The sequence below is a fragment of the Jaculus jaculus genome, chromosome 1 (genome assembly GCF_020740685.1).
Source record: "Jaculus jaculus isolate mJacJac1 chromosome 1, mJacJac1.mat.Y.cur, whole genome shotgun sequence".
Lineage (NCBI taxonomy): Eukaryota > Metazoa > Chordata > Mammalia > Rodentia > Dipodidae > Jaculus > Jaculus jaculus.
The window spans coordinates 11977282-12002134 of NC_059102.1; the positions used below are offsets into that span (position 1 = coordinate 11977282).

General features: G+C 44.3%; 1 protein-coding gene across 5 annotated transcripts in view; it reads left to right on the forward strand.

Annotated features, from left to right (window-relative positions):
• The window catches only part of Ate1 (arginyltransferase 1), a 157146-nt gene that overhangs the window by 124888 nt on the left and 7405 nt on the right, over window positions 1-24853 (forward strand). For all 5 annotated transcript variants that reach the window (XM_045149515.1, XM_045149510.1, XM_045149491.1 and 2 more), the window contains one exon: window positions 3846-3966. In XM_045149515.1, the coding sequence (XP_045005450.1) occupies window positions 3846-3966 (121 nt within the window). The remainder of the gene's footprint in view (window positions 1-3845; window positions 3967-24853) is intronic.

The window sequence follows — 24853 nt, forward strand, 5'->3', positions numbered from 1 at the left end:
AACACCAAAAGTGTGTAGCACTGGACACAAGTAGCTGACAGGTCAGTGGGAAGCCCAGAAAGAGAGTTCAGTAAATGTAGGAATTTAGCACGTTATCACAGAGGCATCTTTTTTTAATTTAATATAATTTTTTCTCAGGTTTTTAAACATTTGCCATGATTATAAAAAATATTGCATAGTAATTTCTTCCCTCCCCCTCTTTTCCCCTTTGAAATTCCATTCTCCATCATATCTCCTCCCCATCTCAGTCAGTCTCTCTTTTATTTTGGTGTCTTGATCTTTCCCTCCTCTTATGATGGTCTTGTGCAGGTAGTGTTGGGCACTGTGAGGTCATGGATATTGAGGCCATTTTATGTCTGGAGGGGGCACATTGTAAGGAGTCCTACCCTTCCTTTGGCTCTTACATTCTTTCCGCCACCTCTTCCGCATTAGACCCTGAGCCTTGGGAGGTGTGATCAAGATGTTACTCGGTACTCTAGTCACTTTTTTTCAGTACCTTGATACCTTCTCCTCCCAAGGTCACTGCCATCTGAGAAGAGAAGAGTCTCTACCAAAAGTGAGAGTAGCATTAATATAACTTAATATATATTTATATTATATATATTATATATATTATATTATATATATTATATATTTATTTATATTAATATTTAATATAATTAATATAATTAATATATAATATATATAATTAATATATAAATATTAAGAGAAGTGCTTACTGGGCAGTTTGATAAGCATAGTATATACACTTATCCAGATATCAGGAGATGTTATACCCCTAGGGCTCATGACTACCCCTGTTTAATTTTTCAATATTAGGGATGTATTCCCTTCCTTGGAGTGGGCCTCTAGTCCAATTGGAGGGCAGTTGGTTTCCACCATGACAGACATGCCACTATTGCACCCATTGGCTCATTTGGCCTGGCTGGCCAATTATAAGGCTTGCAGTGTCCACTGTTGAGTATCTTCACTGGTGATTTCTCTTTCTCCCATTGAACTGCATGTAGAATGGCTTCTTCTAGCTTTCTGTCAGCTGGTCTACATGGGGGAGTTATCAGCTCAGTTCCAGCAGGATTTCTCAGTGGCCTTGTAGCCCAAGAATGTGGAGTCTTCAGCAATAGGGTCTTACCATTGATTCCTGGTGGGAAACCAAGGGCCTTGGCAATGGCCTATAATGTTTTGGAGGCATCAGGGACCTCCCTGGCCAACAACTCACTCACAGAGGCATCTTTAATCAGTGACAAAATAAGGAATGTTCAAAAAGTTATATTGAAGCTGTTGAGTAAATAAACATCTGAGAGAATTCCAGATGGAGCATGAATGTGAACATAAAACTGTGACACCATAAAATACTTGTAAAATAAGTTGCCTATACTTTCCCCCATGTTCATGTAAGCGCCCGCCCTCCCCCGCGTTCATGCGACCTCCTGTCCTCCTCACGCTCATGCGAACTCCCGCCCTCCCCCTTGTTCATGAAAGCACCTGCCCTCGCCCACGAACCTGTAAGCCGTCTTTGTTCAACTCACTGGCTCTCAAAGCCATGAAAACGGGAGGGGGACTAGTTGTGAAGAAGGTGGAGATCAGCACGAGTAGATAATAGGTCTGAATATGATATGTGATCAAAATACATTACATGTCTGAAACCGTCAGAGAAATACACTAAAAACACAATAATGAGCCAGGTTTAAAGCCTGAACATGTATGAAATTGGGTAGGGCCTCCTTTGTGTCCCGGACATTCTCTGAGATTCTCACAAGCAAGGCTTACTGACTTTGTCTTCCTGCAGTTCTGAGAGCATCAGTAAAGTGTGTGATTTGTCTCAAGCATGTCATGACATCTGTTTTCTGAGTCGTCGAAGCTCTGTGTATGTTCTGGATACAAGTCTGTTGTCTAATATGTGTTTTGTCAATGGTTCCTCCAGTGTTTGCCTTACCTATTTATTTTCTTAGCAGGTTTAAATATATTTTTTTTAATTTTACTAATTTATTTGAGAGAGGAGGGGGGGATGAATGGATGTGCCAGGGTCTCCAGCCGCTGCAAATGAACATGTGCCACCTTGTGCATCTGGCATATGTGGGTCCTGAGGAATTGAACTTGGGTCCTTTGGCTTTGTAGGCAGTAGGTCCTTTGGCTTAACCACTAATCCATCTCTTCAACTCTTAACAGTTTTTTGAAGACAGTGTAATTCTGATAAAGTCCATCCTGCCTTTTTTTTAAATTTAGAATTATTCTGTAGCTTTACCCTGTTGTCAAACTTCTTAGATTCAGTAATCTGGAAGCATCACATCATATTGCCCATGACCACCACCAGTACAACAATTGCTGAATTAGTATAGATGAATTTCCTTTTAGAAGCTTTGTAGCAATGGAATATCTGGGTTTATCATACTTCCCAATTGCGGATTCACCGGGTGTGGTGATGCACGCCTTTAATCCCACCGCTTGGGAGGCAGAGGTAGGAGGATCGCCATGAGGTCGAAGCCTTCCTGAGACTACAGAGTGACTACAGGTCAGCTTGGACTAGCATGAAATTCTACCTTCCCCCCAAAAAACCCACTATAATTGCGGATTCATTTTTACTTATCGTGTTGTAAGTTTGCATGTAGAGCACCCGTGTTGCCCTTCTGCTGTGGGGTGGAAAGGCGCCACACCATGGTGAGCATGGCGAGAAAAGGAATACTAGACGTGGTCCTAGGCAAGAGTAACATTTCCTTTGGCTTCATGGGTAAAGCCTTCCCACTAGTCTGCAGACCAAGTACTTCGTCTGGTGGCTCCCAGTGAGCTCCAGGAGCAGTGTAACCATGAATTACATTGTTTTCAAAAAACTATTAAGAAAATAAATGGGTAAGCCAAAAACTGGAGAAAACACTCATAAAACATGTATTAGACCCTTCAATGGTATCGTTGCTGCTGGGTTTTGCACTGGTATTGTCAAACTCTGGTGTGACCCATTTGGTCTTTATGAAGCAGTTTTGATGGTTCAAGAATATAACTTTTTAAAAATACTTAGTATTTTGTGGTGCTAGGGATCAAATCTGGCATGCACGCATCTAAGAGAGAGTGAGCATGTGTGTGTGCACACACCAGGACTTTTTGCCACTGCAAATAAACTCCAAATGCATGTGCCACTTTGTGTATCTAGTTGTATATGGTTACTGGAGAATCAAACCTGGACAGGTAGGCTTTGCAAGCAAATACCTTCAATCGCTGAACCATTTCTCCTGCTCAGGAATATATTTTTTAAATAAAATTATGTTTTAATTTGTAGTATAGTTGAACATTTGTATATTTTGGAAAATACATATACACATACATATACAGATGTGTATATGTAAGTTTCAGTCTGTTATTTTCTAGCTTTTAAAAAACAGCTTGAGGGCTGCAGAGATGGCTTAGTAATTAAGGTGCATGCCTGCAAAGCCTAAAGACCCAGGTTCGATGCTTCAGTTCCCACATAAACCAGATGCACATGGTGGCACATGCATCTGGAGTTCATTTGCAGTTGCTAGAGGCCCTGATGTGCACATTCTCTCACTCTCTTTCTTAAATAAATAAATAAAACTAAATCTTAAAAAAAATAAAAAAAACTTGATTTCTTCCAAAGGGGAATAAAAATTTGAATCTTCTGAATTGTGTTATCTCACTGGTAGACTGGCGGTAACTCCTGTAATGACATGTGGTCTTTAGGTGGGAAGGCAGTCGTTAATAAGGTTGCAAAGTATTCATGGCAAAGCTGTTTCTGCCCGACTTGAGTTTGCGATTCTGTTCTTTCCTGGCCCCCTGGAGCCAATGAAGTCAAGAGTTCTTGTTTGTAATGCCTGTGCCTTTTCTTCTCTTGTCTTTAGGGTCAGTACAGGCCGTCTGATTTGCTGTGTCCTGAGACTTACGTCTGGGTTCCCATTGAGCAGTGCCTGCCTTCACTTGAAAACTCCAAGTACTGTCGTTTCAACCAGGACCCTCAAGCAGGTATGTGTGGAGCCAAGCCATGACGGACATTGCTGTCCTTTCTTTGCAGGGCCAGGTAGCTTCTCAGATGTTATACAGTGTGTATGAACAAGTGTGGATGTTCACATAGACATTGTGTATTTGTGCACACACATGAGTTTGGCAAACAAGGAAATCTCGTACTCCTGTTGCTTGCTGCCTGTGGTTTTTCTTTTGGAATAATTTTTACATGGTCAAAAGCCTGACACCTTAGTCCTTTAAAAAAATCAGCACAGGACTTATCTACTATCTACTGGGTTGATTATGTGGTCAGTGTGGAGAAGACAAAAATATTGACCAGTTGGAGCGAGTAAGCTTGTAGGGTGTTGTGGTGGCACGTGGTTTATGACAGTACCTGCTTCTGATATCTCTGCTGTGTCTTCTGTCCCTCCTTCCATCTCCTACTGAGTACAGCTTCACACGCGTTCTTTTCCCCTCCCTCTCCTTTGGATAGCAGTCTATATTAGTATATTTTTAATGCAGACACAAAAGGTATAATCTTGGAGTCTGACTTCTTGGGTCCAGACCTGGCCTGACCATCAGCTGGTACATGGGGTGCTCTTAGGTAATTAAGAAATTTCCTTACCCTTAGATTCCTCACCGCTCCTGTTGATAGTAATAGGAACCAGGCAGAGTGCATATGCCTGTAATCCATCAGGTGGCAGGCAGACAGGAGGGTCAGGATTTCATGGCCAGCCTCAGCTATATAGTGAGGTCAAGGTGAGCCTGGACAGCATGAGACCCTGGCTCAAAAGAAAACCAAAAATAATAGAAAAAAAAAAGAGATGATAATAGTGGATCAACTTGTGTGATCAAAGCATATGAGAGGCATAATGAAACCCATTATTGTGTACAATTATTGTATGCTAAAAATACACTACTAGACCTGCCTTCCGAGCTGCATGAGAGTTGCTCCTGTTGTTTTGGGGGTTTTACTCAGATTAGAATGCTGTATCCCTACATGCCAGAGGCTTTTGTCTGCTCTGTACCGTGTCTCTGGGGAAAGGAAAATGAAGCATTGTGGTCGCCTACCTGCGGCGTGAGTGCCTGCCAGTCACAGTGCGCAGAGTCCCTCTGACTTGCGGGGTGTCATGAGGGGCGTCGTGTATTCTGCTGATGGGCGTGGCTTCTCCCGCAGCATTCCGTGGATGATTGGAATTGAGCTTCACTGCTTTGCGTGCTCACAGAATCTACCTCTGAGGTAGGTATGTTCTAGAGAACAGCACAGACATTTTTCTACTATAGCTAAAAAGGAAAGAAATGCAGGGCTGTAAGAAGGGAAAGGTCTAAATGGAAAATCAAATGGAACAAGGGGGTGAGAAGGGAGGAGGGAAGACAGTGTAGTGATTTCTTCAGTCCTAAGTTGTGCATTGTTTTCTCACCAATTGATCTCTCAAATTAAAAACAAAAACAAAAACAAAAACACAACTTCTTTTGGCTGTGGACCAGTGCCCATCCTGCTTTCCGTGCGTCCTGGGACGCTGAACCCAGGCTTGCAGGCTTTGCAAGCATGTGTCTTTCACCCCTGAGCCGTCTTCCCAGTGCCAGGTGTTGCGTCTTTCCTTGTAAGAAGTTGGCTCACGGAATGCTTTTTGTCGCCTTCTTGAGCAGCTGGCATGAAATCAAGAGCAGTTCCCAGGGTGACAGCACTCAAGTGTGATGCCACCTGAGAGCCGGCGGGAGGACTGCTGGGCACCGGGCGTTTACGTCTGTGGCGCAAAGCTATCAGAATGGGCTTTATCTTTTCCATGACTGAAATTATTGGGCTGAAGTTCTTGTATTCTGTTAAGATATTCTTAATTTTTTTTCAAAACAATTGCTGCTGAGCACTTCATGGACAAAGATGCAGTCTTGCAGTGATTCTTGTTACCAAGAGCCCACTGTCCTGTTGAGTGATGAGTACATGTGTCATTCCCCTGTAACTCATTAGTTTATATTTCTCTAGCCCCTCTCTTTGCTTATTTGGTTGGTTGGTTGGTTATTTCAGGGTAGGGTCTCAGTCTAGCCCATACTGACCTGGAATTCACTGTATTTTCAGGCTGGCCTCAAACTCATGGTGATCCTCCTACCTCTGCTAGGATTAGAAGCTTGGAATTAAAGGCCTGGGCACTAGCCACTCTCTTTTTAAATTTTTTTATATTTTATTTATTTTTAAAGGGGAAGTAGGTAGAGAGAGTGGGTGTGTCAGGACCTCTATTAACTGCAAACAAATTCCAGACACATGTGCCGCCTTGTGCATCTGGCTTTATTTGGGTGTTGGGAATCGAACCTGGGCCCTTTGACTTTGCAGGCAAGCACCGTAACCACTAAGCCATCTCTAGCCTGCCGCTCTTAATATTCATTAATCAGAGTAAATTTGTTTTGACAGTGGTGTCTCAAAGGCCATGAAGACCCTTTTCCATGTGCAGAGTCTTTGGGACTTGTGGAGAATACCGTGTAGTTTTATCAATACTGAATATCACAGTTCAGACACTACTTGAGATCAGACTTGTACCCTGTGGCTTTAGGAAATTAAAATGCAGTTACATGCTGGAATGTACTTGCCTGCTGTGAAACACAGTCATTGGAGGTTTAGATGGCAACCTACGGGAAGCACTGTTCCTCTCTGGGGCCAAACTCTGGCTCAGAGAAAACACAGAGCTTCATGTGAGCAATATTGTTAGTCGGCATGGTGCTTTTTCACTAAGTCTTGCTTTCCTCACAGCTGTTCTGTAGTTTACATCCTCTGAGGAAGGTGCCACTGACCCCAGCATGCTGTGTGAAAAGCTGTGGCTTCATGGTGCACCAGTGACTCCCCATCTTAAATTGCTGTAAGCCCCAGAAATACTTACCCCAGTCCCTTGACAATGTGTCCCTCCAGCTTAGTTTCTATCATTTACTTAATAAGTGTGTATAACAAAACCTTTTTATATTGACTCTTTTTGTACTATGCTGGAAGGAGTTGACAAATAACTTGGAAAATTTTGAAGAGACTGTTCACAAATAGGTCTTTCATTTTTCAGTTCAGAACTTTTGCCTATTCCAAAGAAATGAATTTAGAAGTTTCTCAAATAATTTTTAAGGAAAAGTTTACTACATTGATTTTAAACTTAGTAGTTGGAAAGGTTGAAGGTGATAGCTCAATAGGTAAAGCCTGAGGACCTGAGTTTGATTTCTAGTTCCCTTGTAAATGCTGGGCGTGATGACTTTCGTGTGTTTGATCTCAGTTCCCAGGAGGTAGAGGCAGGAGAATTCCTTGAGCTCAGTGGCTATCCAGTCTAGCCTATCAGGGAGCTTAAGGACAATGAGAGACCTGTCTCAAAGAAGGTGGATGTGTTACCTAAAGATAAAATCTATGGCTTCCATACACACACATGATAAAAAATTAAAAAGTGATAATTTAATATATGTAGATTTAAAAATTCAATGCCACAATTACATGTTACTTTTTTTTTTTTGCTTCAGTTATTCTTTTCTTTTCTTTTATTTATTTATTTATTTTTAGGTAGGGTTTTACTTTAGCCCAGGCTGACCTGGAATCTACTATGTAGTCTCAAGGTGGCCTTGAACTCACAGTGATCCTCCTACCTCTGCCTCCCAAGTGCTGGGATTAAAGGTGTGCACCTCCACGCCCAGCTTCTTGTTTGTTTGTTTTTGATTTTTCAAAGTAGGGTCTCCCTCTAGCCCAGGGTGACCTGGAATTCACTGTGTAGTCTTAGTCTGGCCTCAAACTCATGGCGATCGTCCTATGTCTGCCTCCCGAGTCTGCGATTCAGTTATTTTTTTAAAAAACATTTGCAGGAAACTTTTGAAAATCATCCCAGATATAGGCTGACCTGGTAGCTCAATGGTAGAAAGTTTGCCTACTAGCGCAAGGTCCAGGGTTTAATTAGGGGACTGTGGGAGATAGAGAGGTAGGGAAGAAATAAGGAAGGGAAGGAGTGGGGAGAGGGAAAGGAACTGACAGGGAAAAGTAAATGGTGCATCATCTATAATACAGTGGTGCTCATCGGTAATCTTTTTAATTAAAATGTTTATTTGTAAAGGGGAGAGAGAGAATGAGAGTGGGCTTGCTAGATCCTCTTTCCACTGCCAAGAAACTCCAGATGCACGTGCAACTTTGTACACCTGGCTTTATGTGGGTACTGGGGAATCAAACCTGAGCTGTTAGGTTTTGCAATCAAGTACCTATAGCTTCTGAGCCATCTCTCCAGCCTCACATTGTTAATGTTCCCCCCCTCTCCAGGTAGGGTCTCGCTCTAACCCAGGCTGGCCAGTAATTCACTATGTAGTCTCAGGGGGGTCCTTGAACTTTTGGCGATCCTCCTACCTCTGTCTCCCAAGTGCTGGGATTAAGGGTGTGCGTCACCACACCCAGCTTTGTTAATATTTTTATGCAGTCTTTGGGACTTACTTTTTTTTCCTGTGCATATATCAGTTTATATTTTTGAAAATCAAAGGTATATGGCATGCTTTTGTAGTCATTCTTTCATACTTTGTGTTCCTTTTGATAAAGATAAAAACATTTTGGGTAAGGTAAAAGCAGCTTGGTTGTTAATTTGTTAAGAAGCCAAATGCTGGGACTAGGGAGATGACTCAGTGAGTAAAGTGCTTGCCGTGCAAGTATCAGTCCTTGAGTGTGAATGGTTGCTGTGGCAAGCGTCTGGAGAATCTCCCTGAAGCTTGCTGGCCAACTAGCCTGGGGAAAACAGTGAGGGACCCTGCCTCAACCAAAGTGGCCCTTGAGGACCTGCGTCAGAGGTTGTCCTCCATCCGCCATGTGCACACATGCGCGCGCATGTAAACACACTCACAGAACAAATGCTGCTACTCGGTGGCTGACGGTGGCTGATATAGACCCTTACAGCAAAGCTTCATTGAAACAGTAGCCAGCATGTTGTGGAGTTTTAGAGCATGATAAACTATCTGACTGATAATGGTGGATAAACAATATCATGTATTCGTTAGCGTGACAAAAATAGTTCAGGTTTTATCTTTTTAAAACAGTGAAACTGGACTGGAGAGATGGCTTAGTGGTTAAGGTGCTTGCCTACAAAGCCAGTAAACCCATATTCAATTCCTCAGTACCCATGTAAGCCAGATGCACAAGGTGGCACATGTGTGTGGAGTTTGTTTGCAGCAGCTGGAGGCCCTGGTGTGCCCCTTCTCTTATCTGCCTCTTTCTCCACCCCCTCTCTCAAATAAGTTAAAATTAATATTATAAAAAAAGTGAAACTTTCTTGAGTGCATGTTATTTCCAGATGGCATCCTGTTTCTCCCGTTATTCATTTTATCCAGAAAACATAACATTTTAGCAGGATATTGTGGTGGATGCCTTTAATCCCAGCACTTGGGAAGCTGAGGTGGGGTCACTGAGTTTGAGGCCAGCCTGAGCTACAGAGTGGGTTCTAGGTCAGCTTGTCTTAGAGTGTGTCCCTGCTTCAAAAAGCCAACAACGTACAAAAATAAATAAAATATTTTTGACCCCCCCTTAAATATTTGTTTAAAAAATACAGCTAAAATATCCTTTGATGAGGATAAAAATAATTTTATTCTAGTTATGTTCTATACTTTAAGTTTCTTTTCAAGTTGATTTGTGTGTGTATGTGGAGGTCAGAGAGCAACCTTGAGCTTGGGGCTGCAATTCCTGTGGGAAGAGGTCCCTGGTCAGCTTCTCCCGGCCCCGCCTCCCATCGTCATGGATGCTGGGATCACTGCTGTGCATCTGGCGTTGCATGGTGCTGGGAAATCCAGCCTGGGCTGGCAGGTTTGCAAACCTTTAATCACTAAGTCATCTTCCCAGCTTTATTCTCAAGTACTTCTTAAAGTACTTGGGTTGGGCTAGAGAGATGGCTTAGTGGTTAAGGCGCTTTCCTGGAAAGCCCAAGAGCTAACGTCCAGGTCCCACGAAAGCCAGACACACAATAATGCAAGCACGCAATGTCACACATGCACACAAGGGGGAGCACATGTCTGGAGTTCATTCTCAGTAGCTAAAGGTCCTGGCATGCCCATTTTCTCTCTCCTTTCTCAAAAATTTTTTTTTAAATAAAATACTTGGGCTTAATTTATTTTAAAAGAACTAACTAGAATACTTTTTACTTCTGTTTCCACTTATAATTATAATAATGTATATATTTTACCACAGATTAGTCTAAATTTTATTCTGTCTTGTGTGTACTTTGAAATGTGGTAAGATTTTTCCTAATTTGTCTCTAATGTAACCAAGTCATACAACATTAGTTAGGCTTTTGAATATAAATCTGCTAAGAAAATAACAATACCCAGTTTGGACTGATTCTGCATTTTCCCAGGATAAACTGTTTCTAGGACTCTTCCCAGAAGTTGGTGGGAATCTAGGAGACATGAAGAAGCCGGTTCCTGGTTTGATCTTCTGAAGCTCAAAGCTCTAATTTGTGTTATTTTATGTTGCTTCAAAGGGGCTTCGCTTTCCTTTTTAATCCATTCTTTTTCTTCCTGGCATGCTTCCTTGACATTTTCCTACCCTCCTGTAGTTTAACATGAGTCCACAGAGCGGCCAGCCCCACTCTCACCATGGCTGGCTGTGAGGAGCTGGGTGCAGGCAGCTCTGTGTCCCGTGTTCCTGGCCTGCGTCTTCTTCTGGGTGTCATCTACTGCGGCTGTATTCATGGTCTCTGAGAACACCAACAGGCCATCTTAATTATTAGGAAGCAGTGCCTACCAAAAAAGCACATTTTCTAAAGCTTCCTTAGGGCCTCTGACAACCCAGCAGCAGGTTCATGACAGGTGGACACTGTGTTCCTATCAGACGCAGATTCAGCTGCTGTTCTAGTCACATGTCTGAGGCTGAAATTGGTTTTGAATCTGTACTTGATGTGGAAGTGTTTTCTTTGGAAACACATTCTGTACTGCCAAGAAAATGGCAGTGTTTCTATGTCGCCAGCACTAGGTAAATGGATGCTACCAAGCTATGTGTTTTGAAGGAGAGAGGCAGCAAAACTGAACATAACCTGGACACTTGCCTCAGGTATTTGGTGAATCTGGGGAGTGTATGTTAATATAGAAAATGAAGAATGTTTCAATTTTCTATCTTTATTCTAATGCCTATTTAAAAATACCAGTTTATTATGTTACTGCTGTTGAATTTTTAAATCTCTTTTCAGATATGTAATTTCTTACTCAAAATTGATCTTCCATATCCACAGGTTCCTCTGGACCAAACAGATATTCAGAGTACACTTGTGTTTGTACTGACAACAAACGGGCATTTTGCTGTCTGTATTCATTGTGCTACATCTGACAAGTAACCTATGGGTGATTTAAAGGACACATAGATTATGTACAAATACTGCACCATTTCCCAGAAGGGTCTTATGTATCTTGGCATTTTGGAACTTTTAGGGAATCATAGAACCAACTCCTCCCAAACCAAGGAATGGGGTGTGTTAATAACTCTAACATCAGAAACTAGATTCCTTTGTGTGCTTGGTCTTCAGGGAGGACACCAAGGAACAAGATTTGCACATACGACTAAAGGATAACATTTTACTATTTAAAATGTAAATGCTGGGTTGGAGAGATGGCTTAGCAGTTAAGGTACTTGCCTGCAAAGCATAAGGACCCATGTTCAATTCTCCAGGTCCCATGTAAGTCAGACACACAAAGGTGATGCATGCATGCAAGGTTACACATGCACACAAGGTGGTGCATGAGTGTGGAGTTCAGTTGCAGTGGTTCAGTTGCAGTGCAATTCTTTCTCTCTCTCAAAAAATAATTAACAATTGTGAATGCTAAGACATTAAGATAACTTTTATATTTGTCAATGATGATTCCCATTTTTTGACTTTTAAAGCCAGTATTTTTGAGAAATTTTGAAACATTTATTTTGACCAGCTCATCTTTTATTTTTTTGTGTATATTTGTGTGTGTGTGGCTCACATGTGCATGCCAGGGCCTCATGCCACTGCAACTGAACACCAGATGCTTGTACTGTTTTTCACATTCAGTTTATGTGGGTGGCTGGGGCACTGATCCCTGGCCTTGCAGGCAAGCACCTTTAGCCTCTAAGCCATCTTCCCAGCCCCCTCACCTGCTCATCTGCTCAGTAAGCCTGAAAGAAAAGTAAGCCAAAGAACTGAATGTTGTTAGAGCTCAGGCCAAAGACAGACTGAAATACTTCTTCCAAGAAGACTTGAGAGGCTGGGGAATGGCTCAGTTAATAACGTGCTAGCCATGCAGCATGAGGACCTGAGTTCAGATCCTCAGCACCCATGTGAAAGCTGGGAGTCACGGTGCCCATCTGTAACACTACAGCTGGGAAGGTGGAGGCAGGAGAGTCCTTAGAGCTTCCTGGCCAACTACTCTAGCTGAATCAGGGAGAGCCTGTCTCAGCCAATAAGGTGGACCTGGGGAGATAGCTCAGTGGTTAAAGGTGCTTCCTTACAGGGCCTGTTGCCCCAGGTTCAGTTCTGCAGTACCCACGTAAAGCCAGATGCACAGAGTGGCACATGCATCTGGAGTTCATTTGCAGTGGCAAGAGACTTTAGTGTACCCATTCTCATTTTGTCTCCAACAAATAAAAATGTTCTAAAACAATAAAACTTTTTTTTTTTTTAAGGCAGCGGTATAGCTGCATGATGGCGCATGCCTTTAATCCCAGCACTTGGGAGGCAGAGATAGGAGGGTTGCCATGAGTTCGAGACCACCCTGAGACTACATAGTGAATTCCAGGTCAGCCTGAGCTAGGGTAAGACCCTACCTCAAAAAAACAAAAACAAAAGGCAGAGGAAGACTGCGTATGATGCCTGGTATAGACCTGTGGCCTCTTCACACCCTTGCCTGCACATGTATGCATACCTGCATACATTTCTACATGTAAACACATACACCCCCAAACACAGTGAAGTGCTCACTTAAGATTTTCTTATGAAATAGAGTTGAAAACTCTAAAAATAGCAATTCCTGTTATAGTTGCCCAGTTTAAGTTTAATTTAATCCTATAATAGATAGTGAAAGTCATTTTAATACCACTCTTAGGATCTCAAAATATAACTGTGGGTACATGTTGGTTCCACCTTGTGCTGCTGTGTGGCATCTTACACGGTGTGAATTAAAAACTGGCATATTTGGGTACTGAGGGAGTTGTCAAAATATGGAGTTAAAGAATGAAAATGTAGACATATTTAAATGCTTGCTGAACTATGATTTTCTGTAAAGTTTAATACATCATCAGTTTAGACCCACTATTTTATGTGTCACTAAGAAAGAAAATAATGCCAATTAGACTCTGATTCCATCAGTTGTGAGGTTTGTGTGGGCTTAAGAGGTGTCAAAATGTGTGAAGAAAATGCCCCCATATTCTATGACACCTTGTGGGGCTATGGCATGTTCAGGACATTTGGTTTTGCTTTGTCAGAGAGCTTTATGACATCTTAATTCAAGCATTAAGTGTGTCATAGGAGGGTGCTTTATGTACAGACCTGGGGCATTGATTTCAGACACTTTACATAAAAGTAGTAAGGTTACTGTTGTTGATGCTTCAAAGACAGCAGAGTTGTTATAATACTCTTTTCTAGGTACTTTAAATTTTTTGAGAAGGCATGTAACTGCCTGGCAAAGATACTCATTCTATTGTAATGAAAGTAAAACATTTTAGTACCGGAAAGCATTGACCTCCTCTAAACATTAATCATCTCTAGATAAACCATTTTAAGCATATTTGAAATTGTGTAAGGTAGTAATAAATGTAGTGCTTTTTTTTTTTTTTTTTTTTTTTTTTTTTTTTTTTTTTTTTTTTTTTTTTTTTTTTTTGCTTAGCCAGTGAATTCAGTACTGTCTGGTAACTGGTGGCATGTTCCCACAGTACACAGAGGTGCAGAAGACAGGTCCCCAGGATGCCACTGTCACCAGCTCTGAAGTCATCTTCAGCTGATTGAATTTCCCTCCTGTGAATTCCAGTGAATAGTCTTGTTTTAACTGTGGCTTTAGAGGAATGAAATTTGAATGATTAGCTAAACTGAAAAAAAAAATTGTAAAGAATCCTTGATAGTATATTTTGTAGCCTGTATCATTTGATATTCAAGTACATACACCATCCACTGGGCATGGAAGCCATAACCATCCCAGGGTTTCTTCACTCATTCACATTCAACTCCAGAGTAAAAAATGGAGTCTCTAGTGTTTTTCCACAAGGTGTTTTTAAGCTGTGTAGATTCTTCTTTGTGGATATTAGTATTCAGTCTTGGCAGCTTTAACATTAATGCTGAAGAAGGGCTGCTTGTTTTGGGAGGGTGTTATGCCATGCTAGCAGAATGTTTTAGTGTAAACGAAAATAAGGGTCCTGCTCTTGGGAGAAATCAGTAGTATTCGGGGAAACTTGTTCATGTGTCTCTGGCCTGTTTACTGGTAGGAAGATTGTGTGGACAGTAGGGAAAGACGTAAAGCTGTCTGGTAGCCTGCAGAGGCAAAGCGGAGCGAAATTCTGAGTGCTGGTGCTGCTTTAGCCCGGCTCCTCCCCACGCAGCTCCTCCAGCAGGGCTTGCGGTCAGGCCATGTATTTGCGTCCCAAGGTCAGGAGCTGGGCCTGAGGACAGGGAAGCAAGGAAGGAGGACACACGGCACAAGGGCGCTGCTGCGGGAGCTCGGCTGAAAGTCCCGATGCACAGCGCCCCACAGCCTCCTGGTGCAGCGGCGTGCGCACGCGTGTGCTCTGTGCCGCACAGCGCAGCGCCTGCCTGCGCCCCAGGGCCTCCTGGTGCAGCGGCGTGCCCACGCGTGTGTTCTGTGCCGCACAGCGCAGCGCCTGCCTGCGCCCCAGGGCCTCCTGGTGCAGCGGCGTGCCCACGCGTGTGTTCTGTGCCGCACGGCTCAGCGCCTGCCTGCGCCCCACGGCCTCCTGGTGCAGCGGCGTGCCCACGCGTGTGTTCTGTGCCGCACAGCGCAGCGCCTGCCTGCGCCCCAGGGCCTCCTGGTGCAGCGGCGTGCGCACGCGTGTGTTCTGTGCCGCACAGCGCAGCGCCTGCCTGCGCCCCAGGGCCTCCTGGTGCAGCGGCGTGCGCACGCGTGTGCTCTGTGCCGCACAGCGCAGCGCCTGCCTGCGCCCCACGGCCTCCTGGTGCAGCGGCGTGCCCACGCGTGTGTTCTGTGCCGCACAGCGCAGCGCCTGCCTGCGCCCCACGGCCTCCTGGTGCAGCGGCGTGCGCACGCGTGTGTTCTGTGCCGCACGGCGCAGCGCCTGCCTGCGCCCCACGGCCTCCTGGTGCAGCGGCGTGCGCACGCGTGTGCTCTGTGCCGCCCAGCACAGCTCAGGGTCCAGACGCAGACCAGCTGCGGTATCAGAAAGGCAGGAAGTCTGTTATGGAACTGTGCACCTAAATCAGAGGTGACTCCAGGGGAGTGGCAATGTCCCCGATGGTCTAACACAGACAGCTGTAGACCAACGTAGCATGTTCCTTAATATCAGAAAGGGACAGCATTAGTGTGTTCCCCATTGTGACCAAATATCTAACAAGAAGAACTTAGGGTAGGAAGATTTATTTCGCTCACGGATTCAACTAGACCCCACCTTCCACAGTGTCGCCCCTCCCGTAGACCACTCATATCCCACGCCCACAGTGGTGGTGTGATTTCAGCCAACCAGACCTCACCTTCCAGAGTACCACTGCCTCCAGAAAGTCTGTTCAGATGTTTAATCAGTCAGTGGATAAATCATTCATCAGGTCGCAGCCTTCATGATGTAGTCATGTCTGGAAATGGCCTCAAAAACACACCCGATCCAGCGGACAGCCTGAGGTAACCATTACGGGGCCCATGAGCAAGGGAGAAGTGGGAGCATTTTTAGAGGCTGATGAGGTCTGGGAAGGGAAAGACTAACATTAAAGAGAGCTGTGAGTGCGTAGCCAGGGTGTTTGAGAGTGGATGGAGCAGGAGAAAGATAAAGAGCACAGATAGAAAAAGGAGCCTCAGGTAAGGAAAGAACGTGGGGGAGGGGGCACGGCCAAGGCTGTGGCAGCAGAGGGCAGCGTTGCCCAGCGCCTGCGCGCTCCTTACGGCAGCAGGTGCCGGTGCAGGGTGCGGTGGAAGGTGGCACACTTGAGCGGGTCCTGACGTAGCTGCTGAGCAGCGTGGCCCACGTCGACCGCAGGCCGCGGAAAGCGGGCAGCAGTGACGTGCCGCCCGTGCTGTTTCTCTTCCACAGACTGCCCGCTGTGGCTTGGGGGCCCAGGGCCGGGAGCTAACTCATCAGGGTGTGCAGCGAAAAGGCAGGAGTTTCAGGCTTTTCACAAGGAATGGTTGGCATATAGGAATGATACCTGAATTTAATAAGAAACTGAGGATAGGCTGGGTGTAACAAAATGCCTTAGGAAGAGTGAAGAATTGGGAGCCCTCATGGGAACCAGGGCCATGGCATAACTGAACAAGCTAGAAGGGTAGCGTGGTGGTTAGATTAGGTGCCCCACATAAACTTATGTGTTCTCAATTCTGTCTCCAGCTGGTGGCAGTTTGGGAATTGGAGCCTCCTAGAGTTGGTGTATTGTTGGATGAAGGCTTATGGGTGGTGTAGCCAGCTTCTACTTGCTAGTGTTTGGCACACTCTCCTGTTGCTGTTGTCCTCTGATGATGGCCAGGAGGTGATGCCCACCCTAACCCAACCCTAACACTAACGTAAGCAGGAATGAGATCCGACCTTGAAAAAAAAAAGTTTGATTTTGAAACATTTATGTTTGAGTAAAAAAACGTTACATTTTGAGCCAGGCATGGTGGCACACGCCTTTAATCCCAGCACTGGGGAGGCAAAGATAAGATCGCCGTGAGTTCAAGGCCGCCCTGAGAATACATAGTGAATTCCAGTTCAGCCTAGGCTAGAGTGAGACCCTACCTCAAAAAAAAAAAACAAAAAAAAAAAAACGAAATTTTGGCTTGGGATTATGATAAAATTTTCAACTTCTGAAGTAACCCTAAGCATACTTCTTTTATTTTTGTAGTATATATTTATGTGAGGCCATGTTCTCAACATTTATTCTAAAATTTTTGTTAACTCTGCAAATATTGTGACTTTACATAAAAACAAACACATCTATCTCATTAGTCTATAAATTTGCTTCTGTTTTTATTAGTGGTAAAATTATATGCTTATGAAAGAACTGTTTAATTTTTTAATTTTTTATTATCAATAAATATTTGATTCGCATACCCATTTCATATATCTATATACCAGTAGCTGTATAAAAATTTCTTGGTCAAAAAGAGGTCATGAGTGGAAAAGGTTTAAGACGCCTAGAGCATTTCTCGAGGCGAAGTGAAGACCGGGGAAGGGCAGGGAGCTTTCAGCGAAGCACAGGCTGCGACCGTGTGGCCACAGCACCAAGAGCAGCCAGCACCTTGAGGTTTTGTTCACTGAAGTGAGCGAGAAAACTGTGTTGTGCCCAGAATGACTTGAGCCTTGGTTGGGAAAGCTGAGCTGCGTCTCCTCAAGCCATCTGAGAAGAAGTGATGACCATGTTCCATTACTGTTGGCTCGGCTTTGCTGTCCTTTCCACGAGGCCTAGGAGTAGGGACAGGCGCCTTCAGACAGGAGGTAGCTTACTTCATGCGCTGCCACAGGATTACCTCTGAGCTCTTGCTGGCTTTGAGCTTGGCAGGGACAGCTAATTGCATTCACTCTCATTCATCACCTTTTAGCCTTGTGACCAGCCGGGGGTCCCAGGCTGCTCTTCCGGTTCATTTTTTAAAAAAAATTTTTTTCCTGGTTCATTTTTAACAGTGCTGACAAGCAATTTGATGTCTACTGACTGAAATGTTATGTTCGAAAGTTTTAAGCTCTCTCTGAGAATCCATCTCCTATCCCAATTTCCTAACTCCTTGCCCACCCCAACATATATGTGCAAGTATTGGCATATGTGAAAAGTTATAAAATGGAAACTACTGTCTCATGAAGTCATAGTTCTCTCTCTTCTTTAGATGTGATGTATTTCATCTTCTTTGTTATTGTTTATTACATTGATTTCACCAAAGCACAACTTATGGTGAAAGACCTTTAATAATATATTAACTCTTAACTGCAAAGCTTTCATTGCCTTTGAGAATGATTTTAATTTCTGTAGGATTTTCTCAGGCTGAAAAGATGGGTTAGTGGCTCAGGTGCTTGTCCGTGAAGCCTAACAAACCATGTTCGATTCCCCCGTAAATCCCACGTACAAGGTGGCACGTAGGGGCACAAGGAGCTCGTTGTCAGCGGCTGGAGGCCGTGCTACGCTGCTCTCCCTACCCAGTGTGCTGGCACGCCTTGAGTCCCGCACTTGGGAAGCAGAGGTAGTGGGATCACTGAGTTTGAGGCCAACCTGAGACTACATTATGAATTCCAGGTCAGCCTGGGCTAGAGCAAGACCTTACCTTGAAAAACCAAAGCCAAAACAAACAAACCAACCAACAAAATCCAAGGTTTCCTCTAGTTTAAAAAAATCATGGTCAGGACTTCAGTAAGATGGCATAGTAGACACACCAAAGCAGCCTAGGGAGGAAAATAAGCAGAAAAACAGTAAAATAAACTCTTCTACAGAAAAGTGAAGCTGTATAAGTTATCAGCCACAGCAAAGTAGGAGAGACTCATGTCTTCTAGAAGGGAGGAAACTGGCCAGAATCCCACCAAGGTGCCAGTGGTCCTGGTCTGTGTGGTGCCCACCCATCCGGCTGGCACAGAGTTACAGTAGCAAACACCAGGTGAAGGGATTTCCCACTTGCACAAGCCTCCTCGCGATGCTAGGAAGCCTGGAGGGGAAGGCGGCAGGGAGCAGCTGAACAGATCCGGCACAACCGCAGGCACTTTGCACAGCCCCCCTCCCCTGACCATCAGTGCCGCACGGCGCCCAGCCGAGCCAATCAGAGCACCAGCTCCACAGCACAACAGAGAGGGGTCGAGGTGGGCGCTCCGCAGTGGTGAGATTGGAAGCCATCCCAAAAGGTACCAGGGCTTACTCATACAAAGACAGGTACATAGGCCTGCACTGGAAGTGCTCATCTGCCTGGCCAAGTCAGGAAGGGTTATGTGTTACATTTAAGTGATAGATTCTTATTTATTTCAATTTATTTATTTGGGAGTGACAGACAGAGAAGCAAAGAGAGAGAGAGGGAGAATGGGTGCACCAGGGCCTCTAGCCACTGCAAACAAAGTCCAGATGTATGTGCCCCCTTGTGCATCTGGCTTATGTGGGAATGCGAGCCTCGAACCAGGGTCCTTAGGCTTCATAGGCAAGCACTTAACTGCTAAGCCATCTCTCCAACCCTTGAGTGAGATATTCTTGGTTGGCTTTACCCTTCTCAGATAAGCTGTATTTTGGTGTTGACTATTGTTGCCCTTGAGGTTTCCTGATTTTTAGGGCTTTTGTCTTTTTCTTCTGTCATTGGGGATAGGGTCTGACTGGCCCGTAGGCTGACTTGGAACCCACTTCAGACCAGAAATCTCAACCTCCTAGTTGACAGGATTAAGAGTGTGGGGCCACACACACCTTTAAGGACTTTGGCTGTATTAGATTATCTGTATGTTTTAGTCCTTACACTTGCATAAATACTCTCTGTTGGTTTTGACAGAATGTGTATATTGCTTGCTCAGTTGAATTTTAGAATTTGCCAGTAATTTGCTCCACCCAGTCTACTGAATACTTGGATAGCAGGCAAACTCACCACCTAGGGTCACTTCTGCTGTTTCTCTTGGAGTGTAAGAGCTACACCTGGCACCTTAAAAATCATCAGGGTAACAATCTGTTGGCCCCATATCAACAGGCAGGAGGCAACAAGAGGGAGCATATTTGTGTGTTTGTGTGTGCATTCATGTACATGTTTGTGTGTTTGTGTGCGTGTTCGTGTGTTGTGTATGAATGTGTGTGCTTGTGTATGTGTGTGTTTGCGTGCATGTTCATGTGCGCGTGTGTGTGCGTGTTCCTGTGTGCATGTATGAGTGTTTGTGCATTCGTGTGCATGTATGAGTGTGTGTGCGTGTTCATGTGCACATGTATGAGTGTGTGTGGATGCTCATGTGCACGTGTATGAGAGTGTGTTTGTGTGCATGTAGGCGTGCTGCATGGGAGGATGGAAGACAACTTTTGAGAATGGACCCTCCCCTTCTACCTCCCTTGTTCACTGCTGTTCTCCAGGCGCAGGTTCTCTGCCTCCCTTCTCGTCATAGGTGTGCAGGGACCACTGGTGCCTGCTATGGCGCCTCACCTGACATGCACGCTGAAGATCTGAAGTCAGGTCCTCAGACTTGAGGGGCAATCATATTGTCCCCTAATAAAGATTTTTAAAAGAAAAACCATATATATCTCCCGTTGAGCACAATGAGTTTTTGTTCATTTGGAAATACCTACCAAAATTTGACTTTATCAGTCAAAGTATTCGGCCACTTTTGTCACGCGTGAATACAGGAGCACTGCTACGTGCTCAGTGCCTCGGACTGCGCGTAGTGCCACCCGTTCTGCTACGCTGGTGGCTTGACAGAGGGACAGATGCCAGGAGGGTCACTGCAAGTTAGGAAGTGTGTTGTACAGGTCAGGTCAGTACTGTGTTGTACAGAGGTATAGCCTAAGACAATGCGACTGTCCTATTGCGTTATACTTTCAAAGCCATTGACGACTTTAGCCCGAATCATCTACTAATTAAGATGGCTAACAAATCACTATTTCTATTTTAATTGCCTGGAATTCTGTTGTAAGGAAGACCATCCCTTCTCCCTGTGTGCGTATGCGAGTGGAATCCTGTGGAATTGTATGTCAGTTGGTGTATTACACTGTGACTCTTGTTTTGCATGTCCAGTGGGACCCTTTTCCAGGTGACGCCCATGTTCTTTCACATGTCTGTGTCTTTCTCTGAGTACTTCATACTTCATGTCACAAAATGGCCTGAATTTTCTCTGACTGAGCTCTGCAGTCAGGCACTTCTCCAGAGCTCTAGTTCCTTTGGGGAGAATATCTGGAAAATAAGGTATGGGCAAGCAGTTAAATGTGCCTTGAAGACCTTCCAATAGATGGATCTAGGAAATCCGTTTGCAGGGAAAACACACACACACACATATGCACCCATGCACGCATGCGCACACACACACAGAGTACTTATACCTACCAGCATCAGAGTACAAAGCTATTCTCACAAGTACCTGCTATTCTAGTGAGAAAGCAGAGCTTGCTCTGGTCTTCTCCCTTCCTGTACCTATACCTCTCTTCTCTGACAGAAAACAAACAAACAAACAAACAAACCCTGTCTTTCACTTTTCTCAGCATATTTATTTACACTACAGTCCCTTTGTATGCAGTAATCTCATGTCCCCCTCGTCCAGCCAGCCTGAACTATGGACTGCCTCTTTGGTCCGTTATTCTGTTCTGACTTGTTGCCTCAGCGATTGATGGTGAAGTGGGAGTATTGAAGCAGTCGGGTTAGGACACAGTAGGAACCTCAGTGGCCTCTGGGGTTTTACCTGCTCTGCTCTTAGGTAATCTCCCCCAGCCCGGCCTTCTGTGCTGTCCTCTCCCTGGTCTTTGCTTCCCTCCCTTCCCTGTGACAACTGAACACTTGCTCACATATCCTGTCACCAAACATCCAGAGTGGGGTTTTGGTCAAGTATTTCTCCCTGTGTCATACATATGTTCAGAATTTCAATTCTTCCCATATATCTATTTCCCTAGTATATTCAGCTGTATTTGCAATATGTAAACTGTAAAATATGTACCATGTTTTCATCTTTATATAATAGTGCTATAAAAACAAACAGTGAAGTTAAGAAAATAGACAGCTGAGTGTTTAGAAAAGCCTAGACAATTCTTAAGTCTTTTTACAAAGAACAAATGAGTTTAGTCTCTGTAAGAAGTGAATCATTGAATTTTGCCCTTGAACTCATGGCGATTCTCTTACCTCTGCTTCCCAAGCTCTGGGATTAAAGACGGGCCCACTACGCCCAGCCAGAAGTGAAGCTTTGACTCCAGGTTCTTTGGCTTTTGAAGCACTGGTGAGACTCCGCTCGTCTTCTGAGAGCGGTCATTGCAGGCAGCCAGGATCAAGCGCTTGCTGCCCCACAGTTTTCCCTGAAGGTTGACATGCCACAGAGCTGACAGGGTACTTACATCATGAGGGGTCATGTGCTCATCTCAGGAAAGAACTTGCCGGATTGCCTTCGGTTTTTACTTTAGGATACTAAATTATGATTCGTGTGGGAAAGGGGAAGTGGAGAAGTTCTTGTTGGGACTTATTCCTAAGACATTTCAGTAAGCTATCAGTCAAGACACCTTGCTCACTGATAGAATGATTTGACTTGATTTTCTACCTGCAGGTGTGGCAAGCATTGTTTTTGAATATTTAAATACATTTTATTCATTGTTAAAACGCTGGCAGCTGGGATTGTGGTGTGATGAGTCAAAGGAGAATTGTGAGGGACTAGGATTAGGCATGGGGACTGGCGCTTCTCTCTGCCGCTTTTGTTCTGAGCTTTACAACCAACACGACTTTTATTATTATTATTATTGTTTGTTTGATTTGTTTTTCAAGGTAGGGTCTCACTGTAGCCCAGGCTGACCTGGAACTCACTACGTAGTCTCAGGCTTGCCTCGAACTCACAGCAATCCTCCTACCTCTGCCTCCCGAGTGCTGGGATTAAAGGCGTCGTGCACCACCATGCCTGGTTCTTACTATTATATTTTTTAAATATATAAAAATGATTTCATAATTATTGGATATTTATTAACTCATTGAGAATCAATTCTTAGATAATTTGGTTTTAGTTCAAGTTTTTGCAGCATGACTTGTAAAAACTAATTCATCTCTCTGGTTCTGTTTCCACCTGTCCCGTTCCCTGTGCTTTCTTCTTAAACATTGACATCAATGGTTTTTGGCTTCTTTGGGTGGGCAGAATTCTAATTTTATGTTCAAAGTTTTAAGTTGTAATTTAAGATTTTTAAAGAAAAAGTCAGACTAATTTTAATCTTTTCATTTATTTTTGTTAATATCTTAATAATATATGTTCTTGGCTGACTAAGGTTACTCCTAAAAGAATGTACCAATTGTGTTTAAATTGATGGGGCTGCAGAATTATGTCACATCACTGGGCCCTGAGGGCTGGGTGACACATGAGAAGCTGGTGTGTCGAGCGGCATGCTGAGCACTAATTCTGGGGAGCAGGGTGGAGTGAAGAGGCCCCGCAGACCTCTGACAGATGTGGGCAGCACACAGCAGTCACGTGTTTGGGGGCCTTTCTTTCAGCCAAAGTGTGGTAACAGGACCATTAAGAAACTAATTTGAAGTTTAATAAATTAATAAAAAAGATTTATATTAAGCCTCGGCATAATCAGGGAGTTGCTGATGGAATGAGTACCGCCATACTTGCCATATTAAACAGTAATAATGGGTTGGGCTGTGGCTCGTTGGTCAAATGCTTGCCTGGCACATGTAAGACCCTGGGTTCAAATCCTCAAAAGTCCCTACAGCTTCTGGGTTTCCACATAACTGGGTACATTAATTATAATCATAATTAGTTAGTTATGAAGAGAATGAGAAGATTATACAATTAACCCCAGTTGCCCCTGGTCACATATGGTGTTAAAATGTGATAGAGCTTGTTGATACCTTTTGTTGCAGTCCGGTTCGCATTGCTGGTAGAAATCACCCAACCAAGAGCAGCTTCTGGGAAAAAGAGTTTTATTTTGGCTTACAGGCTCGAGGGGAAGCTTCACGATGGCAGGGGAAAACGATGGCATGAGCAGAGGGTGGACATCACCCCCTGGCCAACATAAGATGGACCACAGCAACAGGAGGGTGTGCCAAACACTGGCATGGGGAAACTGGCTATAAAGCCTATAAGCCCACAAGCCTGCCCCCAACAATACACTCCCTCCAGGAGGCCTTAATTCCCAAATCTCCATCAGCTGGGAACCTAGCATTCAGAACACCTAAGTTTATGGGGGACACCTGAATCAAACCACCACATTCTGCCCCTGGCCCCCATAAACTGATATCCATACATGATGTAAAATACAATGCATTCGGTCTGACTTTAAAAGTCCCCATAGTTTTTATCAATTCCAATGATGTTCATACATCCCCATAGTTCAAGATCTTTTAACTGAGCCGAAATACCAAAAAATAACCTCAAAAAACCCATAATGGCACAGAATAAATATTCACACTGCAATAGATGGCATTGGGCATAGCAAAGAAACATTTAACCAATACAAGATTTAAAACAACCTGGGCAAACATCAAACTCTGTAGCTTCAAGTCCAGCAACTCAAACCAGTGACAAATCTTCAAGTCCGATAATTCTAACCAGCAACAAGTCTCTGGCATTCCAATTCCGCCCCTCCAGCTAGGCTACTCACAGTCCTGGGAAACTTCACTGGGGCCGGCAGCTCCTCGGCAGCCATCTCATGGTCCCGGCATCTCCACTGGGTCTCCACTGCAAACCACGGTTCATCTTCATGGCCCCATGGGGTCTCTATGCAGGCAACCAGCAAACCCGCTTCACACTGCCCATGGCCATTTCCAAAACACAAGACCGTGTTGCAAACTCAATGACCCTCTGTCCAGCATTTCTTATACTCCATGATACCAGATAGGGTGCCAATTTGTTAATCCAGGGGGGAATAAAGCAGACTTTGAAGAACAGGACACTCCTTGAGCACCCAGACCCTTTCCAAAGAGTTGACATTCTTCTTGATGCCCCAGCGCAGGTCAGCTAGCCCAGTCTCAAAAGTTGTAATCTCTCAGTTGCAGCTGAACGGGCAAGAGTTCACCCAAAGATTTTTCTTTCTGTGCCATATCCCTCTGCACACACCAGTTCATTTCTATGCAAAGCAACCCTGCACAACTTCTCAGGACATGGGCATAAGAGCAAGCTTCTCACACAAACTGCTAGCCCAGTCCAAGCAAAGCT